Here is a 10,938-nt window from a genome sequence, read left to right as displayed (position 1 = left end):
ACTTCTGCCATCCTCCCCGGTGTGGCTGAATCAACAGGAAAAATCTGTTTTTCCCAACTTCATCAAAATATTAAGAACTTTTGTGCTTTATTTCAGAAAGAAATTGTTTCTATTCCAAATGTTACATTTTACTGGAACCGATTTGTAAATGACATTGCCTGGAAAAAGGTTTGGATGATTCCTCACAGATACCTTAATCTGATCTCTGGCTTGTTTGTATATTGTTATGTATATTTTGTATATTTTGGTAGGTCACTTCTGATATGTATCCCTTTTTTTTTTGCAATACAGATGACTTTTCCCGTCATATGAAGAAATACATTTAGGCTACTCCTTTCTTTCTGAATTGGTGCAGAAAATGTGTCCAGAATGCAGGAAATGAAAGTGTTTCATGCTCAAAGTCGTTAATTGTTATAATATTTAGGTTGTGGATTTGTGCGGGGGGGAGGGGTACCAATGTTTATACACTTCAAGCACTGCTATGGGAGGGAAACGCTAATCGAGAGGGGAACAGACTTCAACTCAGTTTTGTCACAATCAGAAAAAATGGACGATGTTCAGATCTAACGGCTGAAGCTACAAGCTCGTTTAAAACGGTAACGTTATTATTATTTTTTTTTTTTGCAGAACGCTTGTGTGTGTTAATCTTCACTTTCATAGTTTTCACTTCCTGTCCAGCGGCATTGGCGTCGTCAGGTCACTTTTCCTGAAACTTTAGCCCCGAATATAGCCAAACTCAACAACAATATATATATATATTACATGCAATAATCTTTAAGTTCACGTAACGTGACCCCCCACCGTTACTCAGTCTACCTGCATTGAGAGAGAGAAAGCGCATTGTTCACAGCTTCACTACTTCTCAGCGACTACTGAATTGTCCCTAGCAAAACTGTAATGAAAACAGATAGCTATAAATTTTGCCAGTCCGTTTCTAGTCAGTGTATTTACGACACAAGCGGTTAACATTCCGCCACAAAGTTGCGAGCGAATAACACGACACACCTGACCCAGGGGCGTTTCCTGGCTCTAGAAACATTTCTCATTTACTGCTGAGTCAGCACATGTATTTATGACTTAAGTAAAGTCTTTCAATGTGCATGTGGCACCTTTTCACCTCAATGAGAAATTAATTAGTGCTAATTTTAATTCAATTATAAACTCCTGTGTTTCAGCAGGTTTTCTGCTTGGGTTCAAAACTTTCTGCACATTCAGAATCTCCCCCGCATATCTGTGTTCTTTGACATCTGCAATATTTTAACAAAATCTACCTACACCTCTGCTGAGCAGTAGGCTGCCCTGCCTTATTTCTCTGTTGATATGGTAGTAGGCTACCCCCTTCAGACCGTCTGACAGACACGGACCCCGTCTGGGACTGCAGCAAACTTGATGAGACGAGCGCACTGCTCTTCATCAGAGGTGGAAAACTGAAAACACTTGTGGTGTCCGAACAATAATGCTGCGATGATGTGTTGAGAAGAAATCCGCTTGACACTGTTCTTGATCATAAAAGTTTATTACATCAAGGAGTTCAGCATCAATTACAAGCTCTGCAGCAGCTTGGAGAGTGACCCAGCCTGATGGCCACTCTGTCTCTCTGTACATCAAACACAGCTTATATAGGACATGTTTAGGTATCTGTTAGACACCATATAAGGGTCTGAGTCTGCAAACTAAGGCACCGATCCATATAAGGGCACAGTTCTATAGGATAAGTGTAGACATCTGTTAGACACCACATAAGGGTCTGAGTCTCCACCTAACCACTAACCTCTGCTCTCCCGTTAAAAGGTCACTAATCCTCTATCCAGCTGCTACAGTGCTATGTTAAACTGTTATGCGTCAAATGCACATATGTTATACACCACACACTTGAGATCAGAAATAAATCTCACTATTCACACAAAGGTTAATTTCAGCTCCTCTGATAAAGTGCGCTTCAGAGCGAAGCATCCCAGAGCAGAGAGACAAGTCAAACTGCGAGCGAGGAGGACGGAAATAGCAGAGAGAGCGACAGGTGTCTGTGTTGTGGTCAGGTGTTTGTAGGTTATTCTCTCGCTACTTTGTGGACTGTGAAAAGTTTGGGTAGCAAATAAACTGACTAGACACTGACTGACAACATTTAATAAAGATAATTCATTAGTCCCTGACAAGCTCTGAAGCTGTAACCAATGTGCCATCTCCCTCTCCCTCTCTCTCTCTCTCACTTTAAATGCAGGCATGCTGAGCAACGGTGGGGGGGTCAACCTTGCATGAACTTCAAACAAAATGTAACAATGTTATTGCGAATAGCCTCTGTTCTACCAAGACCTGTGAGACGAGCTGCGTAATGAGGATTATTGCATATTAATTGTTGCTGAGTTACATTTGGGACTACAGGCAAAACATCCAGGGCTAAAGCCCCGTGAAAAATGACCTGGCGACCCCCATGACCTGACCGCAACACAGACACCTGTCGCTCTCTTTGCAGCGGGAAGCCAGCAATCACAGATCAAGACTCCGCTGGTCCGCAGCCATAAACACCTCTCTGGGTCTGCATCAATTATCTGTACTGTCTTTCCGCTGCTGTATTTTCATTGTGATGTCTTTATGCTGCTCTTCACCAATATCAAATGTCACTTGTAGATACCTTACTTTACTGATACTGGTATGTTGTTCCTCAAATGTAGGTGGTTTTGGATAAAAGCATATATATATACTGTATATATAATTGTGTAAACTTAGTGATAAAAATGAGAGATCACTTTCCAGTCATGGTAGTAAATCACAAAAACAGCATACATCTTGTCGTGCATAAACTGTCCTATAAAAATAAAAATGTCCTTTTTATTTTCCAGGTGAAGACCACAATGTCGGCGAAGAAGATTATTTCTGAAACACTGAACGATTTGAGTTTTGAGGAACTTGATGAATTCAAGTCACTCATTTGGAATGACTTAAATTTGGAATTGGAGAAAAATTTCCCACTCATCAAATGGAGGCGATTAAAAGTGGCAAATGCACAGGACATAGTGGAGCTGATGGAGACGTACAGCCAAGACTGTGTGAAGCTGACCAAAAAGGTTTTAAAGAAGATGAACCGGACTGATCTGGTGCAGAGATTGTCAGACATGAGTTCAGGAACCAAAAGTAAGGCAAAGAAGAAAAAAAAAATGATAATATATATTTTATCATCAAAAAATAGGAAAGTATTAGCCTGGCATCATATCACTTATGCTTATTTCTGGAGCCTATCCGTTTGATTTCGAAGGGGTTATATCAATGGGCGCAAACCAAAAGGCCTCTAGATGAAATTGGGTAGACCTACAACCAACCAGAGCAACGAAACATGCAATGTAGTGTAGTTGTTCTGTTAAACTTACCAAATCATGTTAGAAGTACAGCAAACACATCTTGTGCAGTTGTTAGTTCTTTGCTGGACGTTCACACGGTGTGTGTTTCAACCAGACACTGCTGCCAGAGCAAATAACCTAAAACATGAGCTCCTACGTTCAGGAAAGTACATCAGCTGGGGTAGAAATGTTTGATCAGATGTTTTAAGTTTGTGCTTAATGCAAAAACAAATACATCCAAAACCATTCAACTATGTTGGAAAATCTTTAAGTAGCTTTACATTATGTCACTGTTAAGGAGGAGTGACATTTTGGAATTAAATCCTTTGTATTTCAAAATCTGATGTTAAATCAGTTATTTTGTATTTCTTTCCCCTTCAGAGAAACACTCTGTGTATGAACAGCAGCCTTCACTGATACAGAGAGTGAGTATTTTGACTGTACACAGTGCAGCTTTGATTCAGTAGAAGCTTGAAAATCATCTTCATCTTGAAGATTATAATTGATGATACAATGATGAAATACAATACAATGATGTCATTTTCCTCAGATAGTTCTCTCAAAGAATTGAACCGATCAAGCTACATAATGTAAATGCGAGGTCTTAAGCATGAATGCTTTTATTTACTAATAATTTTAAGGATGTGTTATATCTACCTTCTATACTGTATCTGTGGGAATATACAGTACATTCTTCTTGATTAGTTTGACAGAGATAGAAATTCACAATATTTTAAAACAGAAAAATAAGTTGGTGTGTTTTGTTACTTTTTATATTAGAAGAAAAGATGCAACAAGTTAAACAGCCACTCTGTTGTCAAATAAAGAGACTCATTGCTGTCTTTGTAGCCCCGTCTTTGAAAGAGTTACAATAGGCAATGTAATGTAGGCAATAGTAAAAGCAAGTTTGTTATTTTATAAAAGTGGACTAAAGGGAAGGGCAGCGTGGTGGTGCAGTAGTTAGCACTGTCTCCTCACAGCAAGAAGGTTGGGGGTTCAAACCCCGATTGCCTTTCTTTGTGGAGTTTGCATATTCCACATGGGTTCTCTCCGGGTGCTCTGACTTCCTCCCACCGTCCAAAGACATGCAGGCTAGGTTAATTCGTGTCTCCAAAATTGTCCTTAGGTGTGAGTGTGAGTGGTTGTTTGTCTATGTGTGGCCCTGCGATGGACTGGCAACCTGTCCAGGGTGGACCCCGCCTTTCGCCCAAAGTAAGTTGGGACTGGCACCAGCCCCCCGCAACTCTGTATGCAGGATAAGCAAATGATGATGGATGGACTTAAGGGAGTAACATTGATGTTAATGAGAAATTTATACATGTACAAGCAGTTTCACAAATATTATCAGCAATATCTTGTGTGAAATGGCTGATGTACTCTGAATACATCCATATTTCTAAACACAGATGATTGAGAAAAATCTGTCATCATTCCAGCTGATTAACTGTACTTTTGCTCCATGAACATTTCCTTTGAATTTTCCAGGTGGAAACGATGGTGTCTGTTATAGAGCTGCTTCTGGAAACACTGACTGATTTAAGTGTCGGGGAGTTTGAGAGGTTCAAATATTTCCTCAATCAAACTGACCTACACAGACACTTCTTAGACATCCCATGCTGGCTGCTTATTATGGGTGACATGCAGGACACAGTGTTTTTAATGGTGCAGATATACGGCCAGCAGTCTGCGGAGAAGATCAAGGAGGTTTTAAAGAGGATGGAGAGGACGGATCTGGTACAGAGGTTGTCAGACACCTGCTCAGGAGCCAAAAGTAAGACAATAAAGACAAAAACGTTAAAAACATGAAACCTAACGTGAAGAAAACAGAAAAGAAGCATCATCTTGTGTCTCCAACAGATTTTGTGATTAATGTAAAGTAAAGAAAATTTTCTGGAGAGGGGCAAAATATCACTGATCAATTACATGTAACTGATAAGGTTTCTGGATAATTCTGTATTGACCCTTTGTATTGTAATTCTTTTTCAATCACCCGTATATATGTCCTGTCTCTCTCCTCAGAAAAACACTCTGTCGATGAACGCCTGTCTTCACTGATCCACAAGGTGAGCAGTGTCATACCTGTCTGACCATGCAGAGTGCTGCTCTTATTAGATGCAGGTTCAAATCATATCAACATTAATGATGTTAAATTAAATCAAACTCATGATTTAAATTGAATGTGTCTCACAGAATTGAAGGTGACATTTGATGGAGTTTGAAAATCTGTTTTTAAAGATTATCAAAGAATTAAACAAAATCCAAAACATGAAATTGAGAAAATATATGCATTGTGCTGCCACCTGTTTCTACAGTTACTTCATCAACAAGATCTGATGTTGAGATGAGTGGCTCATTTAAATTAATTAAATTGAGTTACAACCTGGAAATAACAAACATTAATCAGGTTACAGATATTTAAGGGAAGAAGGAAAAATGAATCCTCCTTACCTCTAACAAACAGAAAATTACCAAATGCATCTGTAGCTTAGGTGATGTTGTAGAAACACAAAACTTAACATTCAAACGTCTAAAATAGCGGCACTGATTAGATGCTAAAAGATAAGTCCTAAATGTTTCCAGTGAAGAAATAACATATTTCCTCTTTGAATTTTGAATTTTTCAGGTGGCAACAATGGCGGCTATTAAACAGCTGCTTTTGGAAACACTCAGATATTTGAGTTACTCGGAGCTGAACAAGTTCAAGTGGTTGCTGCAGTTTGGGTTCTTCCATAGGAGCCTTCCAGACATCTCATGGAAACTGATGCTGATGACAGACAGGACAGACGAACTGGTGGATATGATAATGAAGATGTTCTGTCAACAGTCTGTAGAGGTGACCAAGGAGGTTTTCATGGACATGAACAGGACTGATCTCGTGCAGAGGTTGTCAGAGACCAGCTCAGGACCCAAAGGTAAAATAAAGATAATACTATTTATTTCTATAGCGCTTCTCAGTAAAATCAGTAATTATGTACATATAAAGATACACAGTGAGGGGGCGGCAGTGGTGAAAGGTCTGTATCCTTTGGGCTCTGCGTAGGCACCTCACCCATATCACTGATGCTCGAGAGATGGGTACAAATGATCTTCTGAGCAGTTTTAATCACCCGCTGCAGAGCCCTCCTGGCCTGGGCCGTGCACATCCCATGCCGGTTACTGATGTTTCCAGTCAGGATGCTTTCTGTTGCTCCTTTGTAAAAGCTGACAAGAACTTGGCACGGGAATTTGGCCTTCTTAAGCTTCCTCAAGAAATATAGTAGTTTCTGGGCTTTCTTCCCCAGCGTGGAGATGTGAGATGACCATGTCAGGTTCTCTGTGTTACGGTGGGTGGGGTGGAGGCAGGTTGGAGGACCCAAACGCAGGACGCAAGGCAGAGGAGGAACAGTTGAACGGGGTTTAATACAAACTAAAGGCGAGCACACTTACAAGCAGAGTGGCTGATCAACAGAGTCCAAAAACAGGTTATCCAAACAGGTGAGAATCCAAAATGAGCAGGGAAACAGAGAGACACGACGAGGAAGACAGGCAACAAGACTTAACACTGGGGAATCCACGCACAGAAGGTAACACGAACACCGGACAAGGGCTGAACAGAAAGACCACACATATATACCAGGGATAATGAGCAGGGCGGGAGCAACGCAGGTGACAGACATGAGGCTAACGAGGGAGGCAGAGAGACAGCAGGAAAACAGAGAGGCAGGCAGGCAGAGACAACAGAGAGAGCACTTAGACAAGCAGACATGGGGCAGAGTGAATAACCAAGAATGCGACAGAGCTAAACAGAACCAGTAAAAGAACAAGGGAATACACAAGACTAAACAGGGAACACAAGACCAGGAGTAAACACAAAAGATATTAACTAACGCACAGGACTAGGAACTAACTGAACAAGACTACAGACAAACAGAGAACCAAAAACAGACTTAAACAGGAAAGACATGAACACAAATACCACACTCCTAACACTCTGTGATGCTGATTCCGAGGAACCTGAAACTGTTCACCTGATCCACCTCAGCTCCACTGATGTAGACAAGAGTGTGTGTCTTTATCTCCTTCTTCCTAAAAGTTAAGCAGAAGTTGTTTGCTGTGCACCACTCTGGAAGATTGTCACTTTCCTCCCGATATGAACCCTCGTTGTTTGAAATCCGGCCGATGATGGTGGTGCCGTCCGCAAACTTTATAACAGAGTTCTCTCTGTGTGAACTTGTGGGTGTACAGCATGAACAGGAGGGGGCTGAGCACACAGACCTGGGGGGGCTCCAGTGCAGAAAACTAGAGGGGAGGAAGTGTGTCCGCCAATCTTAACTGACTGGGGTCTGTTTGTGAGGGTGTCTACAGTTGTAGAGCATTGTATTTAAACCCAGAGTGCTGAGTTTGCTGATCAGTTTCATGGTGGAGATTGTGTTGAATGCTGAGCTGAAATCCACAGACAGCGTTCTGATGTAGGTGTTGTTTTTTTCAAGGTGTGTGAGGGCTGAGTGGAGGGCAGTGGATGTGGCATCCTCTGTGGATCTGTTGGTTCTGAAAGCAAACTGGTGAGGGTCCAGGCTGGCTGGGATGTTGTTCTTTATGTGCTGAAGAACCAGTTTCTCAAAGCGCCTGGTCACAGGTGTGGGTGTGGACAGTTTTGGATATATTGAAGTTTATTTAGGGCTTGGAAGATAGAGGACGCTATTGCAGTAGTCAATTCTGGATGTAACGAAGGCATGGATCGAGGTTTCGGCAGCAGAGAAGGTGAGTGATGGATGGAGACAGGTAATGTTTTTGAGGTGAAAGAAGGCAGTCCTGGTGATATGGTTATATGGTTGCTGACAAAGATGACTCCGAGGTTGTGGTTATGTGGGGATGGGGACTTGGTAGAGTTGTTGATGGAGAGACTGAAGTTGTTGGTGTTTTTTGTGAGTGATTTGGTGCCGATGAAACCTGTCAGATTTATTTTAATCGAGTTGGGGGAGGAAGTTTGTTTGCATCCAGGTTTGTATATCGGTGAGGCAATTTGATTTGCAGAGGTAACTGTGGTGCATAATACATTAATGTATAATAATAAATATACATGGTTACAAAGTGCTGTCCCCAACACTTTTTGAAATGGCTGGTTTCGTCCCCAACACTTTTTGAAATGGCTGGTTTCGTCCCCAACACTTTTTGAAAGCATTTGCTAAAAGTTTTCTGAAAATTAGAACAAATTAAGATTCTATGAGAAAGGTTTACATGCCTAATAGGAAAATATTGCAATGTAAATATGGAAGAAACAAATCTACCATGTCCAAAAAAAGTAACTTAGGCCAAAAAAACAAGCTGCTTATTACTGAATTATATTCAAGAATATTTTTATTTTCTGATTTGTCACTGGCCACATGCATTTTGTTTCCCTTCATATCAATAAAGACATTTCCACCATAAATTGGTTCAGAATATGTCTCTAGACTGCAAGAAATTAAGAGTTTAATGCTCAAAATCTTCTGGGGTGGGACCCCAGACCCACAATTGAATAGCTTATTTCATCAATGAATATTTCTTCTAAATAGCATTGAAGTATCTTGTTGTCTTGTTCTCGTGACTCCAATATTATGCATTATCATGTCTTGTGGACTAAGTGTTTCGTCTCACCCCTAATCTGAACCCTTAAATGTTCCCACCACTTTTCAAAAAAATTATCCTTTAGAGGTGAATGTTTTGGACTTTAAAGCAACGATGTTCTGAGGATTAATGAATCTGTTAACTTTGGTCCTTTTTTGTAAATGTTGTGTTTTCCAAGTTCTCTCAACATCTTTTCTTTGAAAACATTCTTCTTTTTTGGGCCACATGTTCTTTGTCTGTAGAATAGCTTTCTCATTGACCATGACTACTTCTTTCACACACCTGAAACTTAAATAATAAAAGACTTTTATTCTCAGGACCTAGTATTATAGTTAGAACAAGTACACAGAAAGGGTACACACAGTGTATTTATTATTACAATAAAAATTTTCATTAAATGCATTGCAGCTGAAGGATCATCTGCTGAAGCCTTTGGTGTGAATACCACAGAGAAAGGTAGGTCTATAATAGATAAAAACACTTAAAACACTAAATAAGATATATGAAAACAACAAATATAATTAATTGAACTAAGAATAAAGTTTCCTCAAAGCCCTATATTTATTTAAATTTACATATCAGTGTATGAACCTTAAACAGTGAGTGTAATAGCAAATCTGATGTCATGTTGACAAGTGTTCATCACGTGAAGTCGAGAAATGATTTTTATGATATTACTATTAAGTAAATGTTCTGTCCATTTTGCAGTGAATCCTTAATATTAGTATTTTTATAGTCTGACAGTGTCTCATTATAAAGCCTGATGTTAAATTAATCATTAACGGGTTTCTATAGTTCCTGTATCAACAGAGAAACACTCTGTGGATGAGCATTGGCCTGCAGTGACTGAAAAAGTGAGTAATCTGTCTGACTTTAAACTAAAACTGAAACTATTCATCCATTAAGTGATTGGTTAACCATATATATATATAAAATAACTATTTTTGGTAATTGATTAATTGAAAATAAAAATATAAACATGGTTGCAATCACCATGAACATTTGCTCTGAATTCACCAGGTAGAAACAATGGCATCTGTTATAGAGCTGCTTCTGGAAACGCTGGCTGATTTGAGTGGAGGGCAGCTCAAGGACTTCATATATTATGTCTTCCTGAGTCAAATTCAGTGTTTCTCAGACATCACATTAATGCTGCTGGAGGCAACAGACATTCAGGTTACAGTGATTTTAATGGTGCAGCTCTATGGCCAACATTCTGTGGAGAAGACCAAGGAGGTTTTAAAGATGATAGAGAGGACTGATCTGGCGCAGAGGTTGTCAGACAGCAGCTCAGGACCCAAAAGTAAGACAAAAACATGTTAAATCATAAAACTGGTCCTTAACATGTGTCTCATAACTTGTGCCATGTCTTATTCTCTTACATGATACATAAATATATACATAGTATAGTGTATATATACATACAGTGTGTATATACTGTATATACTATATGTGCTATGTATGTATGTATATATACAGTGTATAACGTATATAAACTATATCTAATTTAGAGAAGATACACCATCTGGAGTTCAAAATATAATTATAATTATTATATATTTATTATAATATATACATTTACAACGTATATGTCACTGTTGAGGAGGTGTAAGGTTTTTGTGTTCTGTAATATTTAGAAAGCAGTATTGCCTTATAACATTGTTTATTGTCAGATGTTGGATGAATCACTCATTACTTTTACCACTTTCTCCTCAGAGAAACTTTCTGCAGATGAACACCGGTCTGCACTGATCCAGAGAGTAAGTAAAATAAACATTGATCAAACATCTTTTTAGCGTACTTCAAATCATTTTTCAAAGTGTTAAAATAAAAAATACAAAACATGCTCTCCTGCTCTGACTCATTTCAGTGTTTGTGAAAAGAGTTGTAGTTTTTTTGTGTTTTGTGTGTTCAATTTGAAAGAAAATAAGAACACAACAAGTTCACAACAAGTTCACAACATCAATAAAATTTATGTTGTGAACTATAATCAATGCAACAGCAATAACCAAATGGATCA

The 10,938-nt window shown here is 39.3% G+C and overlaps 1 protein-coding gene across 1 annotated transcript in view; it reads left to right on the top strand.

Moving 5' to 3' along the window:
* Positions 1-443: 443 nt before the first annotated feature.
* LOC119898150 overlaps positions 444-10,938 on the top strand; it is a 16,591-nt gene continuing 6,096 nt past the window's right edge. The window contains exons 1-10 of the mRNA XM_038712332.1: positions 444-596; positions 2,838-3,129; positions 3,714-3,757; positions 4,818-5,103; positions 5,352-5,395; positions 5,956-6,244; positions 9,327-9,374; positions 9,714-9,772; positions 9,939-10,221; positions 10,635-10,678. Coding sequence (XP_038568260.1) covers positions 2,850-3,129; positions 3,714-3,757; positions 4,818-5,103; positions 5,352-5,395; positions 5,956-6,244; positions 9,327-9,374; positions 9,714-9,772; positions 9,939-10,221; positions 10,635-10,678 — 1,377 coding nt within the window. The 5' untranslated portion in view covers positions 444-596; positions 2,838-2,849. The remainder of the gene's footprint in view (positions 597-2,837; positions 3,130-3,713; positions 3,758-4,817; positions 5,104-5,351; positions 5,396-5,955; positions 6,245-9,326; positions 9,375-9,713; positions 9,773-9,938; positions 10,222-10,634; positions 10,679-10,938) is intronic.

Source organism: Micropterus salmoides, unplaced genomic scaffold, assembly GCF_014851395.1.
Source record: "Micropterus salmoides isolate LMB-PRFRI ecotype aquatic unplaced genomic scaffold, ASM1485139v1 Ms_hic_scaffold_11, whole genome shotgun sequence".
Taxonomy (NCBI): Eukaryota; Metazoa; Chordata; class Actinopteri; order Centrarchiformes; family Centrarchidae; genus Micropterus; species Micropterus salmoides.
This window is presented reverse-complemented; position numbering and strand designations above follow the sequence as displayed.